Source organism: Carcharhinus amblyrhynchos, chromosome 19 (assembly GCF_965287045.1).
Source record: "Carcharhinus amblyrhynchos chromosome 19, sCarAmb.v2.hapA, whole genome shotgun sequence".
Lineage (NCBI taxonomy): Eukaryota > Metazoa > Chordata > Chondrichthyes > Carcharhiniformes > Carcharhinidae > Carcharhinus > Carcharhinus amblyrhynchos.
This window is the reverse complement of record NC_137342.1, coordinates 38,160,190-38,187,177: the sequence shown is the minus strand read 5'-3', so window position 1 is coordinate 38,187,177 and position 26,988 is coordinate 38,160,190. Positions and strand designations below refer to the sequence as shown.

At 43.2% G+C, this 26,988-nt stretch overlaps 1 protein-coding gene across 5 annotated transcripts in view; it reads left to right on the top strand.

Annotated features, from left to right (window-relative positions):
* The window catches only part of nrf1 (nuclear respiratory factor 1), a 68,302-nt gene that overhangs the window by 4,422 nt on the left and 36,892 nt on the right, over window positions 1–26,988 (top strand). For 2 of the 5 annotated variants that reach the window (XM_080207634.1, XM_080207637.1), the window contains exons 2-9: window positions 2,817–3,054; window positions 6,244–6,358; window positions 6,979–7,068; window positions 8,616–8,742; window positions 10,820–10,960; window positions 19,071–19,229; window positions 22,598–22,783; window positions 25,042–25,143. In XM_080207634.1, coding sequence (XP_080063760.1) covers window positions 2,829–3,054; window positions 6,244–6,358; window positions 6,979–7,068; window positions 8,616–8,742; window positions 10,820–10,960; window positions 19,071–19,229; window positions 22,598–22,783; window positions 25,042–25,143 — 1,146 coding nt within the window. In that variant the 5' untranslated portion in view covers window positions 2,817–2,828. The remainder of the gene's footprint in view (window positions 1–2,816; window positions 3,055–6,243; window positions 6,359–6,978; window positions 7,069–8,615; window positions 8,743–10,819; window positions 10,961–19,070; window positions 19,230–22,597; window positions 22,784–25,041; window positions 25,144–26,988) is intronic. The other 3 variants (XM_080207638.1, XM_080207635.1, XM_080207636.1) reach the window with 2 other exon arrangements.

Below are 26,988 nucleotides of genomic sequence, written 5' to 3'. Positions count from 1 at the left end.
GCATAAGATTAGGCTCACGGGTTTGGGGCTAAGCATGGATTGAGGATTGCTTCACAAACAGAAATAAATGGGTCATTTTCAGAGCGTAACAATTGGAGCATCACAATGACTAGTGCTTGGGACTCAACGATTTACAACTTACAACAATGACTCTGATGAGATCTTCTAACAATACAAAGCTAGGTGGGAGATTAAACTGTGAGAAAGGTGTAAGAGATTTCAGAGAATGACTGTTTAAGTGATTGTGCATGAAGAAGTCAGATGGGATATAATGTGGGGAAGACTGAAATTATTCACTTTTTTAATAAAGAATGGAAAAGCAGAATATTCTTAAACAGTGGAAGACTGGTAAATGTTGGTTTTTGGAGGGATTTGTACATGAATAGACTATAATAACACCACAAGAAATAGAAGCAGGTGGGTACCATATGGCCCTTTGAGTGTTCTCCACCATACAATATAATCATGGCCAAACTTGGGCTTCCGTTCTCTTTTCCCTGCCCATTTCTCATATCCCTTAATCCTTCAGAGACCAAAAAACTTTTCCAACGTTGAAGTCTTGGCTTTGTTGCTGGGTTACTTTAAATTGAGTTACTCACACCTAAGAATAGATGTTCCCGGGCAACTTTGGGGAAACACCTTATGAGTGATTGTAGTATCAATACAGTTGATATCTATTGCTTAAAACACCTAGAAGAAAAGCCGCATCTTTACAAGACTGGGCCACCTCTCACTGAAGTTAAAACTGTTACCAGGGTTTACTGCACCCACCTTCCTTCAATTGTTTTGGTTCTGATTCTCACATATAGAGGATACTTTAATAGTGCTCCCTGGAATGTTTAACAGAGGTTCACTCCTTTAGAGGATTTTTGTCTAAGCTTGAAAGGAATCAACAGAGCAGTATCTTGCATTTGCTCAAGTTTCTCCACACACACCACCATCAAAGGGATTTGCGTCTCATGTGTAACCTCAATTTTTTCTCATGCTTGTATACTTGGTGAGCAAGTAACCAAAGCAGATGAATTCACAGCTGAGCAGCTTTGGTGGAGTTTCATATCTGGCTGCAGTGTGTTTTATCAACAAGCTGCACTGTAGCAACTTTGCCATGCTTCCTCAACAACCTATCCCAAAGTCATGATCTTCAGATTATATCAGGGGTTTGCTTGGTGACATCAATTCTACAATCCACTTTAAGTAGCAGGCTGTCTTGAACATATGTCAGTTGTTGCTTCATCGACACTAGGTTAAAGTACTGGTGCTCCCTAATTAACAGTACTTTGGGAGTACTTTCACCATGTGGACCAGTCATTTAAGTAGAAGGTCTATCGATATTGCCTCAAAGGTGACTGGGGATAGGCAATAAAATGTTGCCCTTGCTGATGATTCCCAGAATAAAAAGAACAGCGGCTTTATGACACAACATGTATACACTTCAAAGTGCACTCATCCTTCTTTTGCATCTCTTGCACGCAAGTAAAGAATGATCACTGAAGTCTGATGAGATGCGGTATCGAGATGCTCCCATCCTTCTGTCACTGGCTCCTCAGAGGGGCGTGCAATCAACCCTTGAGTAAACCTACCTCGAAGCTGCATAGCTTCTGTTACATATTGTTTTGATACTGTCGAGCGTTGGGATCTGATCCGATACCAAATGTTCCATGGCGGGTAGAGCTTGACCAGTTTCTGAATATCTCATGATGGCCAATTTGGTAAATGATTGCTTCCTTCATATCTAAAAGTCACTGAGGTAGAATTTTAACTTTGGGAGCAATTGCGCCAAGCTTTGCCTTGAAATTGCACTGTTTAAACTCATCATTTAAAATATTCAACAACAAAAAGCAGCAGAAATGGACAGGATTTTTTTTTAAATGGCTCAGCAAATTTTATCCAAAGAGCAACTGAGGTATGGAGACAGTGTGGGCACCCATATTCCATGACTGATCTATGTTCAGAGAAAAAAGCTCCTTCTACCTTACCCTGAAATGTAAACTCACCCCAATGTATCACACCTTGAATCAGTACCCCCTGAGTAAAAAGTGAATACATTCTGGCTACTGGAAGACACTGATGAGTAACAACAATTTTTATAATCTAATTTTATGTAATCTTTAAAGCTAATTTTCTATCCTCCTTAATTCACTGACTGACTAAAGAAATGTGGGTTGTAAAGCTTTTTGGGATGTCCCGAGGTGCTAAGTAAATGCATGGTTCTTCCTTAAGTTGCACGGTCAGTTCTGTTGTCCTGAATGAGATCAGCGAATTAAACATAGACCTTTTGGAATACATGTCCCTCATTATTTCTATGGCTGAGTAACTTACTGGATAAGTTTGATGATCACACACTTCCTTTAATCCTATCTTTTGCTGCTGGTTTTACTTTTGTTGCTCAACAGTTTACTTACATGGTGAGTGTTAATGAGAAGTCTACTGGAGCTAACACTCAGGCATTTGACAATTGGTTTCCTCACCCACCATACAACAATAACTCCTTTGGTTTATTGAAGAAACTATACAGACCCTACCCAGGCATGTAATAAAACCCCAAATCAGTCTCAAGAGCTAATTACATTTTTAATGAGTGTGTATGATAGAGATATAGAGAGTGTTCATTATCTATGATGGGACTATTGCAAGATGGTTCCTAGTGACAAGCAGAGAGGTCATTGTGCTAAAGGCTGTGAATGAGTTAATTTTAACTGTTACAGACATCATTTTAGATTATCTTTTAAGTTTTGCCAAGATTTTCATTCTGTTCTTGCTGTTAACGGCTTTCCTCATGCGTCCCGCTCCGCACCACCCTATTTCTATGTCCATAGAAGTACTGTTTGATGGAAGGACACGGAGCAACTCAAAACCACGAGCACATGACGACTATTGAGGCTCACGCAGTTGCCCAGCAGGTCCAACAGGTGCACGTAGCCACATACACAGACCATGCGGTCTTGAGTGGAGAAGATGACTCGCCTTCATCCCCTGAGGAGACCTCCTTTGACGATTCTGACATCTTAAATTCGACCATCACAGATGAGGTCACAGCCCATCTTGCTGCAGCAGGTGAGACTTCAGATTCCAGGTGGGGATGGAGAGGATGGAAGCTGATGGGTGTAACCATTTAGACCGGTTTCACTTCTGTGCCAGTGATTTTAAACCCCATTTTTTTTGTATTGCACTGACATGCTGTTTTATTTCTACCACTTCCTTTTTTTTCCAATGGCTATGTGGAGTTTGCACATTCTCCCCATGTCTGTGTGGGTTTCCTCCAGGTGCTCTGGTTTTCTCCCACAGCCCAAAGATGTGCAAGTTAGATGAATTATCAATGCTAAATTGCCTCTTAGTGGCCCAAGATGTGTAGGTTAGTGGGATAGGGGCTGGGTGGGACTGTTGTCAGTGCAGACTCTGGATTGAATGGCCTCTTTCTGCACTGTTGGGATTCTATGCAGGCAAATGGGATTAGCTTAGATGGGCTTTATGGTTGGCATGAACTAGTTTGGGCCTAAGGGCCTGTCTCCATGCTATAGATCCTATGATATGACTATGAGATCTACTGTACCTGTCACTGATTCCCTGCTAGAGTACAGTTTCACTGGTATCTGCCATTCTCTGGTACTTACCTCAGTTGGTAGCATTTTTGCCCCTTAATTAAAAGATTGTGCGTTCAAGTCCAACTCCACAGACTTGAACCCGTTATCCAGGCTGGCATTCCCACTGGGGGAGTGCTGCACTGTCAGAGATTCAAACCAGGTCTGCCTTCTCAGATGGACATAAAAGGCCCCACAATGTTATTTCGGAGAACAGGGGATGGATCCTGACCACTATTTATTCTTCACTTAATGCAGAACAAATTATTTGATCATTTATTTAGTTGCTAGTTGTGGGAACTTGTGTATGTAAATTGGCTGCTGTGTTTCCTCTATTACAGCAATAACTTAAAAATAATGGGCTATAAAACTGTTCCTTCCCCAAAATGGCTAGTCATTTGTTAGCGCACAGCCTTTTTTAGCTTCACAAATGGAAAAATAGCTACATGAATGAAATACCAGACACGCTTTGATCAGAAGTATATGGCTAGGGCAGGGAACAGAATAATATTGCTTGAGAAATAGTGGCGCAGAGGGTGCAGTTGATGGTTGAACCAGCAGAGGGTGGTGGAGAGCCATCAGAAAACTGAACTTGCTTTCTGTGTCGCAATTTTGTATCAGTTGGCTAGGCATCACAAAGAATATCAGATTCTGGGAGTCAGCACTGCCTTTAAAGTTCCTTTAAATAAAATTGGATTTGGTTTTCTAAAATGTCGTTTTCTGCCTGTTAAACTAGCGTTTCGAATCACAGCAAGGTTACTTCATAGAAAGAGATCATTCAGCCCGTCGTGTCTGTGCTGGCTTTGAAGAAAACAACCAGCCATCATTCTAATCCCACCTTCCAGCACACAGTCCGTATACTTACAGGTTACAGCACTTCAGGTGTGAATGAATTCAGCATGTCTGCCTCAACCACTGATTTGGGCGGTGAATTCCAGATGCCTTACGCCCTCTGGGCAAAATCACTTTTACAAATACCCGCTCTGATCCTTCTACTAATTACCTTAAAATTGTGCCCCTGTAATTGACCACTCCACCATGGGAAACAAGACTTCCCTCTCTATTCTTTCTAGACCCTTCATAACTTCTTACACTTTAACCAAGTCACGTCTCAGTCTCTTCTGTTGTAAAGAAAATAACCCCAGCTATTCAATCTCTCCTCTGCTGCAAATTTTCAGCCTGACAACATTACTTGTAAATCTCATCTGTACTCATTCTAGAGCAATGTCCTTCCTGTAATGTGGTGACCATAACTGTACGTAAAACCCCAACTGTGGCCTAACCAGCATTTTATACAGTTCCAGCACTACGTCTGGCTTTTGTATTGTATAGCTCATGCAATGAAGAAAAACATTCCATACGCCTTCTTTGTCACCTTTCGTGCCACCTTCAAGGACGTGTAGACATACACTCCAAGATCTCTCCCTTCCTCAACCCCTCTCAATATCTTCCTGATTGTTGAGGATTCCTTTGCTTTGTTTGTCCTTCCCAGATGCATCACCTCACACTTCTCCAGATTGAATTTCGTTTGCCATTTTTCTGCCAAACAGTTGATACCATTCTGGAGTTGACAACCACCCTATTCACTGTGAACTACACAGCAAATTTCTCCCAGCATCTGCAAATTTCTCAATCATGCCGCCCATGTTTAAGTTCAAATCATTAATATATATAACAAACAGTAGAGGACCCAACACTGAATTCTGGAATGTTACTGGAAACCACTTTCCATCCACAAAAACATTCATCAACCGTTCTCTTTGCTTCCTGTCACTGAGCCAATTTTGGTTCCAAACTGGATTCCCCCGGATCCCATGGACTGTTGCTTTTCTGACCAGTTTGCCATGTGGAACCTGATCAGATGCCTTTCTAAAATGCAAGTAGACCACAGGGCCTCTCCCATCCTGAGGGTGCTGTAACCATTCTATGATTCATACTCTGCATTCACTGTTACCGTAGCAAGTGCCCAGTCATTGGTTCTGGATCACGAGTGTGGGCATCGGTATGGAACCAATGCCAATCTCGTCCTCCTCCCAATGCTTATGCACAGCCCTTTCCAACAGACGTTGGTGGATAAGTGATGCAGAGTGGGAATCCTGGCTGGAATTCCCCCCCACCCCCTCCAAAAGCAAGGATGTTGAAGACAATTGTGGAAAGTCCCAGTTTGCAACAGATTGTCCCTGACCTCCATGGTCTGGCTCCTGAATTCCCTATGCTACAACAGTGACTATACTGCAAAATACTTCATGGGCTGTGAGTGGCTTTGTGATGAGCTGAGGTTGTGAAAGGTGCTATGTAAATGTATATCTTTCTTTGTTCCAATCTGCCTCGCTGTACCGTTGCCACTGTTCCCATCTGCAGGGACAGAGTTGCTTGTTGCAGATGAAGGCATTTCTGATTTCAAACCAAAACTTTGTGGTGACTGGGGGAGGTTGTTTAACCAAAACTAGAGAAAAGTGGGAACAAAGAATCATTTTAACTCCAACTCAGTTGGCCTTTGGTATTGTTTTTTGCTTTTTTTTGTTGTTTATGTTGGGAATTTTAGTGCTGAGAATTCAGGCCAACGTGGGATCGATTTATGCGGTCAGTGCCCAAAGTCAGGCACAGTCACTAATGGCTTCAAGGATGCTTTTCGATGGGTTACTTCTCAAATCTCTGCTTTCAGGTCCGGTGGGGATGGCGGCAGCTGCTGCCGTGGCAACAGGCAAGAAAAGGAAGCGGCCCCACGCCTTTGAGTCCAATCCATCTATACGCAAAAGGCAGCAGACACGCTTGCTACGGTGAGACTGCACTCCATGGCCAAGGAAACCCAGCCCAGAGCACCAGCTCCCAAGTAAAGTGTAACTGTGTAGACGAGGGTCCAGGATAGAGCGAAAAGAACTGATCCCACTTGTAATGGGGATGAGCCGCAAGAAACAGTTAGACGAGGGTGATTTCTGAAATCGAGGAAGATGATAGTTTAGGAGGTGGGGAGGGCGTGGGTGGAGTCTCACTGAGCAATGGAAAATACTGAAATAAATAGAGTAGGTTAAGTGAAAATGTGGACTCATTATTTCAAAACCCACAGAAGAAAATAGTCCCAGACGGACAGAAGTGTGCCATTCAGCCCCTCTAGCCTATTCAATTAGACCAGGGCTGATCTAGTGCTGAGCGCAAATTAATGTAAAATAAATTTGGAACGAAAATTAAGAAAAGATTTTTTCATTTGATACGAGAGAAATATTGAGGATAATCTGCCCTTCAAAGTAATAACAGCATGAAGCACTGAGATTATGTGGAGTACAGCTAGATGACTGTATGTAGAGCTGATATGTCTTGATTGGCCCAGTGACCTTTTCTTATTTGATTGATTGATTGCTTAAAAAAAAGCTGATGTAGAATTTCACTTTTCTTTTCAAAGCAGCCCCATTGGTGTAGTTAGTAAATACACTGCCCAGAGCCTGGCCGTGCATCGGAAAGACCCCAGCTTCAAATCCACGTCTGTAACTGAGTGAGTTGATCTTCTGAGGTTAAGTCACATTGTTAGAGTGGAGGGAGTTTCACTCTACATCTATTGTCGAGCCCGGGAGTACATAACACTGAGAGCTTAGACAGAAAAGTTTTGCACTCTCTACCACTGACACCGAGGGCTGTAAATAAGGAAATGGCAGGGGGTCTCTTTGAAACAATTTGGTGTGAGGTACCTCACTGTTCGCAGCTGGTGGTGGAGGAGAGCTGATCCGTCTGTTGAGCTTTGTATCAATGGTTGATCAGTTTGCTGATTAATCTGCCCTGATGCTACTCAAAATATATATCCCAATTCTAATTTTATTTGCCTCTGATTGAGGGATATCTATTCATATGTATTTAATGTACCACTAGATAAACTACACAACACAATATGACATCCACAATTTCTCTGGAGGTCTGAGTTTTATTTTCCAAACAGCTCCCTGTGCCAGTTGTTTGTGTGTTTTCCACCTGCGATGCTTCATTTTAAAATCACCTTTTTTTTGTTTGTAACAGTTTCATTTCATCCATTCTTTTTTTCCACTCCTTTTCATGCTCCCTCAAAACGGGCATGTTTCTCCTGGTGAGTGTCAGCAGGCTATGATGGTGGGCCTCACAGATTAAACTGTACCACCGCCTCCTAACAACCAGGCCCATGCTCAATAGCCTTGGTTGTTTTTCTTACTCCTAGCATTGGGACAATGAGCTCAATTATAACAGCCCACCAGAGCTCTGGCAGAGATCAGCCAACTCGGCACAGACTGTGGATCAAACCCTGGACTTTCCTGACCTTCATGCCTGAGTACCGCACAGGGCAGTACGTTTATTAACAGAGCCGTTGGGAGAGCCCCATGCTTTAGACACAGTATAATATGAGCACAGTATAGGGGCCTTTAATTCTGCATCTAATTCCTGCTATACCCAGATGAAATGTTTTGCATGGCATTTGAGGCTTGATTGAACACTCTTCAATATGACAGAGGTACCCCTTCAAATCAATATTGTTGCTTGACTAAAAGCTCCAAATTTTTTACAGTATGCAGGTATTAACCAGGGCTGACTAACTGAGAAGAGCACTGCGTACTCTCATATTGGTCTTTTGGGCCACTAAAATCTGTAGTATTATGGCCCAAGATCCAGACCCATTAGATTCTTCCTCCTACCTGTGATCTCTTGTTAAACACATTGGCTGTAAAAGATTCATTTGGTGTAATTTAGTTAGTGTTAAACCAGCTTTTTATTATTGCCGTTAGGGTAGCAGGAGAGTGGAGCTGAACCAGGGGCTGAACCAATTTACCTTATTTGGCAGAATGCTCTGGGCATGTTGGGTTAGGGAATTGAGGACCACGGTTTGTACAATTTGGGATTGTCCAAAATATTTGGGTCGAGGCCACTATTGGGAGGCACCAAATCTATGTCCTTCACACCCGTATGCCTGCGGTACTGCCAGTAGCCCAAATGAACCCTGTGTTGGGTTCTTTGTTATGAAAACAGCCTTTCATCATCTCATCAGAGCTTCTGTTTTTCTGTTCTCTCTCTCTCTTTCAGGAAATTACGGGCCACCTTAGATGAATATACAACCAGAGTTGGACAGCAGGCCATCGTGCTGTGTATCTCGCCCTCCAAACCAAACCCAGTTTTCAAAGTGTTTGGAGCTGCTCCTCTTGAGAATGTGGTAAGTCATGTGTGCACCTGTGTGTGTGTGCATGCCATTTTAGGCTCTGTAACCCCTGGCAAGACAGCTGATGGGTCAGTGATTTGGTTGCAGATACCTGTCCTTCTGGATTGGGCTGAGTTTCTGTAAGACCCTGCCCTGCCAGTTCCAGTACATATCTATAGATCAAACTGATGTAAGCACACCTGTAAATAAATGTTGGCTTCATCTTAAAGATGTTCCTAACTAGTATTGACAGAGCCTCACCTGGCTTCCTCCACAGGAGGTTGGTGCAGACTTGATGGGTGGAATGGCTGCCTCCTGCACGTAGGGATTCAATGGAGGAGACATTCGGCAAGTTTCAGTACCTGCTGCTCCCTCCCCATGACCATTCAAAGCCAACATCACGTGCCTCCTTGCACCTAATTTGAGTAACTTGCAGAAGCCTCAGAGCCAGTTCTCCGCTCATCTTTCAAAGTTATGCAGGGAAGGATTGAGAGGAGAACGTCCAGTACATCTGCTTTTCTGTGTGCCCTACTGCAGCTCCTCTCCAGAAGATATTGCTGGGGTACAGTTGCATGGGTCAAGAACCAAGTATCTCACGTGGCTGAGTGTTTGTCATTAGTCTTAAGAAATATGTCTAAGGTCTTATGGAATCACAGATGATACCTTTCTTGCCTCTGCCTCTGCTCCACTTTAAATAGTTAATCCTCCCCCCCCCACTATTATCCATAGCCCAGGGACATTAATGCTTCATAATATCCAGTGGAGCAATTCCAATCTGTCATCATTAACTCTGAACTTAGAACTTGGAGGGGCAGGTAGCCAATGTGTGACGCTTCATGCTGCGAAACCGTTTGGATCTTTGAGCCGACTCCTGGATAACCACTTCCCATCTGTCATTGGGACAAGCTGTTATAAATCCAGGGGTGAGGGTTGAATTTCCACTGAAAATGCATCCAGTGATCAGGTGGCCCAATTGTGAATGGCAGGGCTGGGGGCTGTATAAGCGTGGGTGACTGAGAGCCCCCACGCTGCGCTGCCGGGGGGAGAATTTATTCCCTACGGAGGGATTGCATTACAATGCATTTCAGAGAAACTGTGCAAGATGTTGTTGGTGATGGGTAGGATTGTGTTGGCGAATGTGCAGGTAGATGTGAATTTACTTGTTAAGGTATTCCCCTGGGGAGATCAAGCCGGCATCTGCTTTTAAAACACACACCTGGCTTTTCTATTAATTGGGTTGTGGTGAAGGTTAGTGTTCGGGCTGTAACAAAGCATGGGACGATTGGCTATTTTAACCTGTGTCAAAGGCAGTTTATTATCTTTTCTTTGATTTTCTCTATAGATAGAGTAAATTGCTGCTGTTCCTCGCCATTTGGCAGTCTGTCTTTCAAGTACAGCTTCAGTTTAGAAGTCCCAATATCTTTAATTTTTTTCCCCCCCATCTCTCATAGGACCTTCCATTTAGTACTGCTCCATTATGCATACTTTCTCATCATGTGAACCCATCACTGTTAGTAATCATTTTTTGTTTCCTTTTTTGAGAGACTGTGGTGGATGGTGGGGTGGGGGCAACTCACGGCCAAGATTGAGGAATTTCTCTTGGGCTCTGTTTGGGTTTCCTCTTAGACTGACTCAGTCTGCCCTGTGGGGAAGGGGGTATACACCCCACACACCTCTACCCCTTTTGTGACTCCTCATGTTGTATCGGGATTAGAATCTAAACCCATGTTGGCTAACCAAGTGTGACAGTTGGTTGCTTGTGTGCAATGCACCATCTCGTGCAAATCCACTAACAAAATACAGCACTGGGGGATATGTGACCATCCCTCCTTGGAGATGTTTGTCCTTGAAACACTGACGTGGTTGTTCAGTACTCTGGTGGTAATTATGGTGACTTTGTTTCCAATTCCTGGTTAGTAACCTCCCTCTCCTCCCTCATCACCTTCCCTCTGAATCGCAGCAGCAGATGCGACCATGTTTTGCTGGTGCAGCTTGTTGCTGTGGAGCACCTGGAGGAGGCTGTTGCCTAGCGCCGGTTCCCTCGGTCGCCACCCTGCAGATTGTTTACCTAAAACCTCTGCCTTTCCCACAGGTACGCAAGTATAAAAGCATGATCCTGGAAGACCTGGAGTCAGCGTTGGCAGAGCATGCCCCAGCGCCTCAGGAGATTAATTCTGACCTTCCTCCACTGACTATTGATGGAATCCCAGTCTCTGTGGACAAAATGACGCAGGTGAGCTGAGCCTGTTTTGCATTGACGAGGCAATGGGCAGAAGGAGAGAAGGAAGTCAGACTGAGTCTTCTGAAAGCTTCAATACAAGTGTCCCGATGAGAAGTGGAGTTTTTTCTTATCCGCTTCCGTTTTCTTCTTAACTATTGTTCTCCTCACCTCCTCCTCAGCTCCACCACATTTCCTTCCTCCAAAGCAATGTTGATTCTTACTGGTCATCTGCCCCCTTTGTACTTCAGCCCATCAACCGGGCTTTAAGTATGGCCTCAAGTACATGTCAGGTTTTTAAAACGGACAGTTTTGTTGGGGCTGGTTCCTCCTCTCTTTCTCTCACACACGCACACTTACACACAGAGTTTTCAGTAGCTCTATCTATCAATCTTTCAATTTTGTGTTCCCTTGCTGGTATGAAATCAGTTACGTCAGATCGGTGATTAAAAACTAAATAAAAAGAGCAGCACGGTGGCACAGAGATTAGCACTGCTGCCTCACAGCACCCAGGGCCTGGGTTCACTTTCAGTTTTGGGTAATTGTCTGTGTTGAATTTGAACATTTTCCCTGTGTCTATGTGGGTTTTTTCTGGGTGCTCCAGTATTCTTCCCACGGTCCAATGACGTGCAGGTTAGTTGGATTGTCATGCTAAATTGCCCTTAGTGTCCCAACATACATAGGTTAAGGAATTAGCAGGATAAATATGTGGGGTTACAGGAAGAGTTCCTTGGTAAGATACTATCAGAGAGCTGGTGCAGACCTGATAGGCTGAATAGTCTCCTTCTGCACTGTAGAGATTCTATGAAAGCAGGAGTCATTCTGATCCATGTGTCTCAATATCACACAGTTGGGGTTCAAATTCCTCACCAGGACTTGAGTTCATGATCCATGCTGATGCACAATGTAATTCTAGCAGCACTACATAGTTGGAGGTGTCATCCTGTGACTTAAACATTTAAATCAAGGCCTGCTTCCTTCCTCCTTTGGTTCTAGTGAACATCATTGAACCTGTTGCACTACCCACTGTCCTGGCCAACTTTCTTCCCTTAATTAACACTGCAGAGCAGATTAACAACAACACCCAAGAAGCTCTAAACCATCCAGGGCAAAGCAGCCCACTTGATAGGCCCGACCCCATCCAGCACCTTTGAGATGAGATTTGATAGAGGTATTTGAAATTGTGATGGGTTAAACAGAGCAGGTTGAGAGAAGTTATTCCCGTTGGCAGAAAAGCCAGAGGACCCTGATTTAGTGATTGGCAAAAGAAACATTGGCAGCGTGAGGAAAAACTTCTTTGTTTAGTGAGAGGTTAGGATCTGAAATGCACTGCCTGTAAGTTTACTGAAGGCAGGTTCAATCATGGTTTTCTCGGGAACTGGATTGGAATCCGAGGAGAGAAAAGTTGAAGGAAATGGTAGTGGAGTGGGACAAAGTAAGTTGCTCTTGCAGAGAACCAACAGAGACATAATGGACTGAATGGCCTTCTGCACTGTGTAACCATTCTGTGATTCCAACTACATATGCTGAGTGGGAACAGTATCCAGTTTAGCTTTGATGGCTTGGTTGAATAACTTCCAGCAGTCACCATTAAAAGTCACATGCAAGGAATGACCACCTTAGCAAAAATATCAGAGGGATGTAGATACCTGTGGGACTGGATCCCAGACCAAGTGAATTCCTTCAAGAAAGGAAAAAGAATACATTGTTTAGTTGAGGCAAGAAACTTAGGTTGAATATATCTCCAGCTGCTACTGCCTCTGTCTCTTCTCTTGCGTGTAGTAGATAACTGGTGCCAGGTACATCAGGATTTATTTAAGAAGCTGAAGTATCACACATTCTCACCAGGGCTAGTTTCATTTGGCAGTTGACAGTTTCTTTAGATGAATCGTGCTGGAACACAGCAAAGAAAAATACACATCTTCCCTTTTAATTAAGCCGAGGATTGGCGTCTTGTGGGAAATGAACTTGTTGCTGGTTGTCTTTAGGTAGCACTTGTGGGCAGGTGTGCCTTGCTCACATGTCACCCCTAATTTCAGCAGTTCCTTGTGTTTAGTGAATACTAGCAGCACAAGTGTGTGTGTATGTGTTTTATTTTCCTTGTTACTGAGTGGGCCAGGTGAGGCGGTTGCCGTGAGCTACTAATTAGAGTGTTGGGCTGAGTCAGGTATGATGCTGTTTGCTGATTGTGTCCCCAGCGGATTATATAAAAGGACCCTCCTAACAAGAGCCTCAAGCTGCTGCAGCCCCTGTGCAATCCCAGTGCTATAATTAAAACCATCTGGAAACTGGCCAAAGGATCCTGGGAGCAGTTAAGGGGAAGAGGTAGTTTGGGAAAAAAAAACACATAAAGCAGGTTACAAAAACTGTAATCCTTCATTAAAAATGAATGTTTATTCATCTCCAGAAATGGCCATTTTGTGAAAAGATTGGTCTTTGATTCTGCCCAGTTATATTCAAATGAAAGTCAGTCTCTTTCTCTCTTTGGCTGGGTGATTGTGTTTAGATTTAACCTGCATTTCTGTAGGACATTACCACATTTCTGTTCCATCTCTTAATATGCTTCATGTACAATACATTAGAAATGCCAAGACCTGGGTGCCATGAGCAGCATAATTTTGTACTCCATTGAAGCCAGGCATAATATCTAATGTAAAAAAAACTTCATGCAACACGAGCCACAGGGTACCGAGCTGAGTTGTAGCTAAGCTGCACTGTTCCATTTGAGGTTAGCCAGCCGTTTGGTCTTAATGGACTGTTATGTATCATTCAGAAAAGGAATTAGAATCTACATTTTTGACTGGAGGTTTCTGAATGAAGGAGGCTGGGGTAATTTGAGGAAATGGATACATGGCACAATAAAGTGCAGTGTTGTCACTGGGATTACTTTTTGTGTTTGTTCTTGACGTTAGTATGGCCACGTTTATCAGCCATCATCAATTATCCCCAAGATGAGTACAGTGTGCAGGGCTATGAGGAAAAGACAGGAAACTGAGACTATAAACCACAATGCTTGCTTGCGGGCTGATGCAGATGTGATGGGCCTCTTGCGTCCTAACAATTCGGTGAGGTGGATGGTGAGCTGCTGGCTTTGAGTAATTATTTTCAAACAGCTGAGCGGCTTGGTAAGACACGGTCACCTGTAGACCAAACCAGGTAAGAGAGATGAGCATCCTTTCCTTGATGCTGGGGCACTTGAGGAAAAATTGGATTTGAGTCAATACACTGAGGCTGGTTCTGGGCTGAGATCAGGGAACTTAGTACTTTCCTAGAGACAGAGCAAACATCAGCCTTCGATGGAGAGAGCACTTCAAAGAGCTCCTAAACTGTGATTTAATCATAGATGAGGAAATCCCCCAACTCCTATCAAAGATGATCTTTGACTCGCACCAAGCATGGACAAAGTCAAAACCAACATTCCACACATGAAGAGGGGAAAAGCTGCAGGAATGGACAGGATTCTAGTGGAGATTTTCAAACTTGGAGAAGAGGTTACCAGTCATCTCCATCAACTGTTCCTGAAAATCTGGGACAGAGAAATTCCTGCCAACCTCAGGGATGCTGCATTCACCACCACGTTCAAGAAAGGAGACAAAGCGGACTGTAGAAACTACCCAGGAATTTCCCTATTCTCCATCACTGGGAAGATCATCACCCAACTTCATACTAGCTACCTTCTCCCAGTCTCTTAAGTATTCCCTCTGGAAAGCCAGCGTGGCTTCTGACCAAACTATGGAACAGTGGCCATGATTTTCACTGCTTGACATCTTTAAGAGGAATGCCAGGAGCAATGTCAAACACTCTACATGGTCTTCATTGATCTGACCAAGGTTTTTGGTTCACTCAGTCAGGAAGTGCTATGAAAGACCCTGCTAAAGGCCAGCAGTTCAGAGAAATTCATTAATGTTCTCTGACTCCTCCACGACAAGATGTTGACAACAGTCTTCACCAACAGAAGTAGAAACTAGTAGCAGGAGTAGCCCACAAAACCCTTCGAGCCTACTCCATCATTCATCTTAATCATGGCTGATCATCAAATTCAATATCCTGATCCCCGCCCCCCCGCCATTTCCCTTGATCCTTTTAGACTCAAGAGCTATATCTAATTTCTTCTTGAAATCAGACAATGTTTTGGCCTCAACTACTTTCTGTGCGAGCGAATTCCACACATTCGCCACCCTCGGTAAAGAAATTTCTTCTCGCCTCTGTTTTAAAAGATTTACCCCGATCTTTAAACTATGACTCTTAGTTCTGGACTCTCCCACCATTGGGAACATTCTTTCTGAATCTGTCCTGTCTAACCCTGTTAGAATTTTGTAAGTTTCTATGAGATCCTCTTTCACTCTTCGAAACTCCAGTGAATATAATCCGAACTGATTGAGTCAATAAGACTGAAACAAGCTCTTTTGTCCATCTTCATTGCCACCATCCTTCACCTTGTCAAGAACAAGCATCCCAGTGGAGTGGACGTTGTTTACAGGATGGTCAGAAAACCTTTTAGCCTCAACCAGTTGAAATCCGAGAAGAAAACAACATGGGCATTGCTTATGGAACTTCAATGTGCAAATTACATTGCCTTCTCTGTTCTCTCAGAAGCCATGCTTGACACCTTCGCAGAAGCATATTAAAGAATCAGTCTCTGCCTCAACTTCTAGAAAACTCAAATCCCCAGGGCAAGATCTGATCTCTATCTCCATCCATATCAAAGGAGAAACATTCCCAAATATGCAATATTTCCCCTACCTGGGGAGGCAGCTCTCATCTAAGGCTGACATCAGTGCGGAGATTCAACATTGTTTTATTTGATTTGATTTATTAATGTCACGTTCTGGGATACAATGAAAAATATTCATAAAGCACTTAGGATGAAAAGGAAAAGGATAGAGTGTGGAATATAGTGTTGCAGTTCATTGTATCCATTGCCTTTGATTGCCTAAAGATGAGAGTCTTCAACAATCGCGATATCCTTGGTGACACCACAGTCCTCATGTATGAGGCATCAGCTTCCAAACTCTTCGATATGGCTCAGAAACTTGGACTATGTACAGATGCCACCTCAAGGCTCTGAAGAGATACTATCAATGCTGTCTGAGATAGGTCCCCTGCATCAGCTGGGAGGAGAGGCTTACTAACATCGGCATCCATGAAGGAGCCAAGAGCACCAGCATGAAGCCACAATCATCTAAACCAACTCTGCTGGGCCGGCTACATGCTTAGGAGTCAGAGCTCTTACTGCCAAAGCAAATTTTCTTCACCCAGCTCAAGGAAGCTCCCGAGCAAGAGGAGGACAAAGGAAGTGTTTCGAAGCCACCCTGCAGGCAACACAGACGTCAGTAGCCAGGAGAGACTTAGTTGGAAGAATCTCCTGATCGAAGATAATCGATCAAAATTCTTTGAGGACACCCAACAGCAAGATAAGGCCTGGTAATGAGGAAGGAATACCAGCTATCTCAAACCCACCTCCCGGGAACACTTGGAGATGCAGCTCTAGGATTGGGTTGCTCAGCCATGCAAGGACCCACAGAACCAATGATTCTGTGACAGAGTTTCTTAGGTGGACAATCATATTTGTTAGCGAGTGATTGCTGAAAAAGAGGGATTCTCCTACTCTATATACCGTGGCTATTTTAAGAAGAAAGCCAATGCATCACTGGAGGATCTCAAATATATTTTTCAAAAATCTGTATTCCTTCTGCTTCTCTTTTCGCTGCTCTTTAAAGTTGATTTTTTTTCCACATTGTGTTGCAATTTGTAGCAAACCTGATCAGATCCATTGTGAACACGGAGCGTCAGTTATTGGCCATGATTTAGTTGCCAAAGGATGATTTTCAATGTCTGGATATGCTTCTTTTCATTAACCAAATAAACTAAACTAACAAACTGGGCTAAATTAAAAATGCAGTTTCTTAAAGGGATGCAGAGTAAACAGAGTCTCAGAGGAAACTTAAAATGTCAAAACAAAATGTGAGTAAAGGGATAGATAATGCACCCCAGCTCTTGTGCCCATCAGGCATGGAAGGCCTCTGTGGTGCCTGCAGACATTGCATGTTCCTTTTCAAGGGATACCCGGCAGTGAATACAGCCACAAAGAGGGACACACAGTCCAGACAGTTCACTCCGTTGACCTCCCATTGCTGGACATATTAGTGGCTAGCTTGGCCACGAGGAGGTCCTTCTCCCTCCCCACCCAATTCTGCACTGGGTGTCAGTGTCTGAATGTGGTGTGCATTTTGTATAACATGCATAACATTGCTAGCTAATTGACTGGATAACAGCCTCAGAGCTTTCTGAGGCTCATATATGAAAGGTGAATGTTTGGGAAAGGTACCAATTGGTGAACTATAGCACACCCTTAGCCCCAACTATGATTATTTAAACAGGGACACAAAGGTTTAAGCTGCAACTTTCCAGGTCAACTATCAAAAAAGCTTTAAAAGGTTAATTCTATTGGATCATCCAGCCTTCAAAGAGATCTCAGTTAATAATGTACCACTACAGATTGAAAACAGTTCAAACCACTGCTTGCTTGCACCCCCTCACCCCCATTAGCAATTGTCATTCTCTGCTAGGGATATCCCAGAAAGGCTGTACGCTTACAACACAAAAAGTGACAAAAGACAAGAAGATTGAACTGATGACAGAGGTTATGGAGAAGGAAAGCTGGTAGAAATAATCACGGGGCACAAGGGTTTTAGTTTCTTACCAGGAATGGAAACCGAGTGTTTGGACCTTCAATCAATTTGGATTACACATAGATGATCTAAACTTAGTTCAGTTGTTGCTTTAATCTGGTCTGAATGTAATTAATCTTTATCAATCAATGGATTATACACAAAAGCAAAAACACTGCAGATGATGGAATAAAAATGCTGAAAATACAGAATTGTGGCACAAAAGGAGGCCATTTGGCCCATCACGTCTACACCAACTCTCCAAATGAGCATTGTGGGAGAGTACCATTCCTCTGCCTTTTTCCCCATAACTCTGCATATTGTTTCTATTCAAGAAATCATTTAATGCTTTCTTGAATGCCTTGATTGAACCTATCTCCACCATAGTTCCAGGCAGTGCATTCCAGGCCAAAACACTGGTGGTGTGAAAATCTTTTCCTCACATCACATTTGCTCCTTTTGCAAACTAGTTTAAATCTGTGCCCTCTCATTTTCGTACTCAGTAGGCCAGGCAGCGTCTGAGAGAGAGAGAAATAGATTAACATTTCAAGTCCAGTGAACTTCCATTAAAATTGAGAAAAATTAAAAATGTTATAGGCTTTCAGCAAGTGAAAGTGGGGAGCCCAGAAGAACAACAAAGGGGTAGGTCTGTAATAGGATGGGAAATGTGAGTCGTGATGTTAGGCCAAAGGGAATGGTAATGAAGAAACAAAACAAAAAGCAAAGTACTGTGGATGCTGGAGATCGGGAATAGAAAGAAAATGCTGGAAAAACTCAGCATGTTTTGCAGCAGAGCGAAACAAAATTAATGTTTGGAGTCCAGTAATAATGAATTTGAAACTGTAAATCTGTTTCTGTCTAAACAGATACTGCCAGACCGGTTGAGTATTTCCAGCACTTCCTGCTTTTACTAAAGAAACTTAAAGCTGTAGGGCGGGGACCTGCTTTTTACATGTAAAAACGCCATAGAAATTAGTGTGAACTAATCATCTTCAGTAACTCTGATTCCCAGCACTAACAACTTTTACAGGCACACAAAAAATGGGTAATAGAATGTAGTGGAAGGGTCGCATGATTACCACATATCACTTAACCTTCAATCTCAGGGCTATTGACATTTTCTGGCTCATCAAATAAAGCATAACTTGCCCTCCTCCAAAATAAATATAGTCAGTAACGCAAGAATTTCATGAGCTAAAGTTTGTATGCCCAACAAACCATGAATGCATAGGATCAGAAGATGAATGTATATTGCTGCTCCCAAAACTAAATTAACATCCCCCATCCAGCTCCTCCCTTGTACACTTCAGCCCCTTGCACCAAAACATTATCCAACCATCTGTTTAACTTGCAAAAAATTCTGCACCTTTCTGCCCTGTATTGCTGGACAACCCATTCCCCATGAGTATGTAACTGGCTAGATTACCATTCTTCTCTGTCTTTGCCTCCTCCAGGCTCAGCTCCGTGCTTTCATCCCAGAGATGCTGAAATACTCGACAGGCCGAGGGAAACCTGGCTGGGGTAAGGAGAGCTGCCGCCCTGTGTGGTGGCCTGAAGACATTCCGTGGGCCAATGTTCGCAGCGATGTGCGTTCGGAGGAACAGAAACAGCGGGTAAGCAGGATCACTGAAGGAATCCATTTATATTCGATAGTGGGAATTTCTGACCTGAACCAGACTGTAGTGAGATGACATGCAAGAAATTTACAACTTTTAGTTTTTCCATCATTGTCACCTGCTTGTGTTACCTTTCAGGAGTCAGCATTTGGTAACTAGGTGTAGTGGCGGTTTAGTGAATGCGTTTCGCACAAGGCTGCCAATTCTATTACAGTTCCACTATTCTAGAGTTTTCCTTTTTTACGGAGAAATCAGAGCGTATTGTTTTGGAGAACTTTTGAAAGAGTTTGAATGAGTAGATGATTAAGTAAGTAGGCAAAAGGAACACAGAAGGTTTGCATGCAGGTGCAGCATGCAATTAGGAAGGCAAATAATATGTCGGCCTTTATTGCGAGGGGATTGGAATACAGGAATAAAGGAGTCTTGCTACAGTTGGAGCAAGTTTTTGGTGAAACCACGTCTAGAATACCAGTGTGCGATTTTCATCCCCATATTTAAGGAAGATATAATGGCATTAGACAAGGTAAGCAAAGGTTTATGAAATTGATCCCTGGAATGAGGAGCTTGCCCTATGATGAGCGGTTGAGTAAATTGAACCTATATTCTCTTGAGTTTAGAAGAAGGAGAGATGATCTCATAGAAATACACAAGATTCTAATGGGCTTGATAGGGTAGATGCTAAGAGATTGTTTCCAGGGAATCTTAAATAATGGACATACAGTCACAGGATGAAGGGTTGTGAATCTTTGGAATTTCTTACCCTAGGAGCTTGTGGATGCTCTGTCACTGATTACTTTTAAAGCTGGAGTAGGTAAGATTTTTGGCCTCAGAATCAAGCGATACAGGGAACAAGTGGAAAAGTGGAGTTGAAGCCCAAGATCAACTGTGATTATGTTGAATGGCAGAGCAGGCCAAATGGTCTATTCCTGCTTTTTGTTCTTGTGTTCTTGTACGTTCGTTGAGTACATTCAACACAGAAATGACATCAAAGTATGTGGTAATGGCACAGAAAAGTGACAGAAGACCTAATTAAATGGCGGACCAGGCTCCAATGGGTGAATGGCAAAGCAGGCTCCTGCACCTAAGTTCCTATGACATAGGATTCACATTGTATACAGGAGACAAAGTTTGGAATAATCTTTTCTCATTGGGCTCATGTTCGTTATGAATAATGAGAGGCACAATTCACAGCTCATATCTATTCATCCTCACGCAAAGAAGTTTCCAGAATCCACATTCAGCAAGACCTGGGCAACTTTTAGCTCGAGCTTCTAAATGACAAGAAACATTCAAGCCACACGAATGTCCAGGCAATGGTTATCTCCAATAAGAGAGAGTCTGATTATCTCCTCTTTCTGTACCTTGCCATGGCAGAATATCTCACCAATAATTTTGAGGGTTTACCATTGACCAGAAACTTAACTGGACTAGCTACATAAATACTATGGCTCCAAGAGCAGGTCAGAGGCTGAGAATTGTACAACAAATAACTTACCTCCTGACTCCCTAATGCCAATCCATAAGACACAAGTTAGGATTGTGATGGAATATTCCCCACTTACCTCGCTGAGTGCAGCTCCAGTAGCACTCAAGTCTGTGTGATTAGTATCCTATCCACCAACTTGAACATTCAGTCTTCCCACCCCTGCCCCTCACCACCACCCCTCACCACCACCATTGACAGCAATGTCTACCACGTACAAGATGCATTACCACAACCCACAAAGCTCCTTCAACAAAATCTCCTGAGCCCATAACCTCTACCTCCTAGTAGGACAGGGCAGCAGTGAATGGAACCACCACCTGTTAGTTGCTCTAATTACACTCCACCCTGACTTTGTACTATATCGTCGCTCCTTCAATGTCACCAAGTCAAAATCCTGGATCTCCCTTCCTAACAGCACTGTGGGTGTACCCACATCACAGGGATTGCAGTAATACCTCCAACTGTCAGGCAATTAAAGATGGGCAGTAACTTTCGGCCAGCAACTTGCATTACCCATTAATGAATTTTTAAAATCTATCATCTCCAGTATCCCAACCGTGGCACAGCTCAGATTTGATGCGTGCATTTTTAAGATCAGTAAGAGCAGCACCACAACTGGTTATCGATATCATTCTCTCCGGGCACATTTTAACTGTTTTCAGTGGGTGTATATTAGCACATGCAGATAATGGAGTTGCTGCCTTGGGCTGGGAAGCCCTGTCCAATATGCAGGATCTCAATCTCCATGCCCTTGACCTCACTGGAGAATGATCCTATCTGGAATCTCTGTGGCTGAGCACGGTTGCCCAGCTTCTATGCTGGGGTCGGTTTTAATGGATTGGAGGGTTGTGGGGGGAGTGCCTAGGATCACCAAGAATTCTTAATCAGCTCTGGTTCACGGTCCCTGTTGCTTTTGATTTTGGAGTGACAATTGGATTTGATTTTACTATTGCTTTATTTACATTGCGAAAGATCAATCTGAAAAATTGCAAAGAATCTTTGTTGGGGCCATTTCCAATGGTTGAGTGAGTTTTTCCTACAAGTGGCAGAGTCAAACACATGTTGGAGGTCCCTGGTCTGCGCTGAATGGTTTGATCTTAGACAGGGGATATCTCCGCAGTTGGACTCTGCAGTCACATGTGATTGAGGAGGACTCATTAACTACAAGGTAGTCATGGATAAATCCAATGGGGGAATTCAGGAGAAATGACAGTTTTACAGCGCAGATACAGACCATTTGCCCCGATGGCTTTGTGCTGGTACCTATGTTTCACACAAGCCTCCTCTCACCCCTGTTAATCTAATTCCATCATATGTTTCCAAGGAAAGCATTTGTGCTGTTTTGTTTCAACCATTTCCTGTAATGACCTGTATACTCATTCTGGGTAAAGAGGTTTCACCTGCACCACTACATTTAATGATCTGTGTATCTGTAACAGACCACTCTATTCATCTACTCCATTTTGACATATTTTTCAAGGGATTCATTCTTCCTACAAAAATGTATTGCTTTTGACTTATCTATATTCAATTACTTGTTAAAATGGGGGAATGTAGTGCCACAAGGAGTTGTTAATGCAAATGAAATAGATGAATTTAAGGGGCAGCTTGGTAAATACTTGTGAGAGAAAGCAGTGGATAGTTATGCTCATGGAGTTAGATGAAGAGAATTAGGGAGAGGCTTGTGCAGAACATAAACACCAGCACTGAGCAGCTGGGCCCAACTGTTTCCATGTTGTGAATTCTATGTAAATTAGTCTGCTCCTGATTGCTATCTAATGATTCCTGCTCCTTTTGAGGAATGTGGAATGACAAATGTGGCAAATATGAGATCTGATATTTTACATGACCATATTTAAAAGTTGAATTTTCCACATAGGTTTCCTGGACGCAGGCCCTGAGGACGATTGTTAAGAACTGTTATAAGCAGCATGGCAGAGAGGATCTGCTGTATGCTTTTGAAGATCAGCAGTCACAGCCGCAGACACACATTGCCCATCTCGTCCCCTCTCAGACAGTGGTACAGACAATCAGCAATCCCGATGGCACAGTCTCTCTGATCCAGGTGATTTTCAAGTTTTTTTGTTCCTACTTAAAGAACTGCATCTTTCTCTAGCTTCTCTCCTAGATTGGCCTCATCCCCTCTCTGAGCTTATCCTGTCCATGAGTTCCACCTCCTACCCTCAAATGCTTATCCACTATGGTGCTGATGGCCCCACTTCCCTTCCTGACTGCTAGCTGATAATGTAAGTGGTCCACTTACTTGGGTACTATCAAAACCCCCTTTCAAAGCTGCTGTCATAACCCCCTCCCAAAAAGCATATCATTGACTTTGCTGTCCTTGCAAACTACCACTTCATCGCCAAGCTCCCTTTTCTCTCTGAAAATCTTGAAACTCCAAGTTTGAATTCCTCAATCAGTTTTCTACCCTACTGCGATACTGATCAACTTCACAAATTGCATCCTCCCTGACTGACCATAGTGCACGTTCCATTCTCACCCTCTCTGCCTGCCCACAGCCTTTGACACAGTTCATCATCCGCCGAGGCCCCTTCCTCATCAGGGGACTGGAGTCACCCGCTTTCATTCTTAGCCATTCAATTGTAGCCATAGAATCTCCTGCAATGGCTTCTCTTCCTTTTCCTGCATTGTTATCTTTGGAACTCCCTGACTATCTATCATTCTTCCATCTATTTCTTTTATGCATATGTTGCCCTTGGTGACATTGTCCATTGGCAGATTGTCAGGTTCCATATGTCTGCTGCAAATTGTGAAGTCTGCCTCCCCGTCACCTCCCTCAGTCCCTCCACTGCCTCTGATTTGTCACCTTGCTTTATCTGGATGAGCTTGTGCTCATTCTTGGATGAGCCAAAATCTCTTTCAATTAAACATTGACAGTATCAAGTCTATTGCCTTCAGCTCCAACTACAAGCTGTGTTTCTGAGCTGCCAACTAGATTCCTGTCCATGGCCATTGCCCTGGGTTGAACCATACTGTTCAGAGCCTCAACATCTACTTGGACCATATAATGAGCTTCAGACCCCATATCCTTCATATCACAAAGACCGTCCATTCTACCTGCGTCCTTTCACTCCTGCTGCAGTCCAGCTAGTGTTGAACTCCTCATCCATGCTTTTGTTACCTCTAAATTCAACTACTCCATTGCTTTCCTGTCCACTCCCCAGTCTTACATCCTCCAAAACTCTGCTACCTGGCTCCTAACTCACACCATGTCCCTTTCACCTGTCTCTTCTGTGGTCACTGAACTACATTGAACTCTGGTCAAGCAACGCTTCTGTTTTGAAGTTTTTACCCTGGTGTTCAAACTCCTCCATGCCTTGCCCTTCCATATCTCTGTAATCTCCTCCAGCCCTTGAACCTTACAAGAACTCTGTACTTTTCTAACTCTGCCTTGTGTATTCCCCACCACCTTCATGCCAATGTGCCTTCAATTAACTAGGCCTTAAGATCTGAAATTCTCTCTCTTAACCTCTCCATTTCTCTCTCCTTCTCTATAAGAGAACTGAGTCAGAAGGTTTTGTTTCATGCTTCAGAGACTTGAACCCAGAATCAATGCTGACACTCCGGCGCAGAACCGAGGCTTTGCACTGGTGGAGATGCCATTTCTTTCACAACATGTTAAACTTAGGGCCTATCTGCCCCCTCAAGCAACGTTAAAGATTCTGAAGAAGAGTTGTCATCTTGATAAATATTTAAGTCTCAACTGTCATCTAAAAGGAATGGGCTGGTCATTTCTTTCATTGCTGTTTGTGACTTTCAAATTAGCTGATGCATTCCCAAAAGTATAACACTGTCTTCTTAAAAACAAACTTCATAGACTGTACAATGCTTCAGGACATCCCAAGATAATGAAAGATGTCATATAAATTGAAATCTTTCTTTCTATTTTTCTTTCTTTTATAGAAACCATCATATTTGACCCTGCCCTTGCCTAGCATCCATCCGTGCTCCTTTTCAGTGGGGAGGGGTGGTAGGATATTAATCATGAGCTGAGACAGTAGCTGAATTTTTTTTTATTTGCCCAATTCTTGTTCTTTTTCCTAACAGAGACATTAAGGCTGATCAGCAAGTCTCTTAACACTCCAATTGAGACCAAAGGTGGGAACTCAGACCTATCTGGTCTACGTAGCTTCACACCAGACTATATGGTCTATTTACTTACTAAACCATCAGGCAGAGCTGTGTCACTGATTTGTTTTGACTTTAAGCAAAGGATAATCTTTGGGAAGGAGGTGAGTGGGGAATGAAGACACTCTGCTGCAGATTAAAGCACTGTTCTTTCATGTCTGCCCTTATTTGCAGGTTGGCACGGGTGCAACAGTTGCGACTCTGGCAGATGCGTCTGAACTCCCAGGAACGGTAACTGTTGCTCAGGTGAATTACTCCACTGTGCAGGACGGAGAGGTGAGAGTCGCAATCACACGCGCACTCACAGGGTGTGGGCTCCATCCAAACTCCCACCGAGCACGACTCATCCAATACTAGCACCCAATCTTGACATTGGGTAGCACTGGAGACATTCAGAGTCTGGGTGGCTGTTTTTGACTTGCTGAAGGGCAAGTTTATAGAACTAGAGGATAAGTTTGGCTGGGAGGTGGGAAGTGCAGCTGTATAGGGCATTGGTGAGGCCGCAGCTGGAGTACTGTGTGCAGTTTTGGTCGCCGCACTTACGCAAGGATATTTTGGCCTTGGAGGGAGTGCAGAGGAGGTTTACTAGGCTGATACCGGAGTTGAGGGGGTTGAGCTATGAGGAGAGGCTGAATAAACTAGGCTTGTACTCGTTAGAGTTTAGAAGAATGAGGGGAGATCTCATTGAGACATATAAGATGATGAATGGGATGGATAGGATAGAGGTGGAGAGACTCTTCCCGCTCAGAAAGGACAGTAGGACTAGGGGGCACAGCCTCAAGATAAAGGGAGGTCGGTTTAGAACGGAGTTGAGGAGGAACTTCTTCACTCAAAGGGTGGTGAATCTCTGGAATTCTCTGCCCGTTGAAGTGGTGGAGGCTACCTCGCTAAATATTTTTAAGACGCGGGTTGATGGGTTTTTGATAAGAGAGGGGATTAAGGGTTATGGGGAGAGGGCGGGAATGTGGAACTGAGCCATGACAGATCAGCCATGATCTTATTGAATGGCGGGGCAGGCTCGAAGGGCTAGATGGCCTACTCCTGCTCCTATTCCTTATGTTCTTATGTTATGTTAAGTTGGCATCAAATCCATACAGTGCAGAAAGAGGCCATTCAGTCCTTCGCGCCCCCCCCCCCCCCCCCGTTGGAAGAGAAGGAGACCATTCAGCACCATGAATCTGTTCTGATTTGTACCTCAACTCCATTTACCTGCCTTTGATCCATATCCTTTAATACCTTTACCAGAAGAAGCTATAGATCTTGCGGTCTTTTGAGAGGCCAAATTCCAAATTTTCATGATTCTTCCTGTGGGAAAAGTAGTTTCTGATTTCTCTCCTGAAAGGCCTGATCTTAATATTCTCAATTTTTATGTTTGACCTCTTGTTCTGGGCAGTCCCACCTGGGAAAATAATTTCCTACTCTCTGCCCTATCAAATCTATTTGAAGTGTCTCAATTAAATACCTCAACCTCCAAAACTCCAGGGAATATCAACCAAGTTTATTCAACTAGGCTTCATAATTTAACCCTGGATTCCTTGGCATCATTATGGTGAATGTGCACTGCACCCAGTCCATAGTTAATGTATTTTTCCTAAGGTTCAGTGCCCAAACTGCACTTTGTTCTCCAGATGAGGCTCAGTACAATTGAATTATCACTACATCAGCTTTGTGAAGTAAAGTTCAACATTCAACGTGCCTTTTAATTACTTTTTATACCTGTGCACTAGCTTTCAGTGATTTCTCTATATGGATGCCTAACTCATTTTGCTCCTCTATAACTCCTAGCCTCTGAGCATTAGAGAGAACGAAGAGAAAATAAGTTAAAATTTCTTTTAGGAAAATATTGAATTGTCTTAAAATTAATTGTAAATAAGTTAAAATATATCAGCATTGCACCTGATCTGCACCTTTTAAAATGCTATTTACTTAAGAGTCTTAATCGCAGTCATTTTGTTAAAGTTGATCAAGAGTTAATCACATCTTGTTTCATTTTCATCATCTGAAATTGTTTTCCAGTCTGTGATTCAATCCGTGTGTTTGATTTGAACTGTCCATTGAACAGTTCACATATTGCTTATTCTGTCCTATCGCTTGGTCCTTTCATTGGGCAGTTTTTGAGTT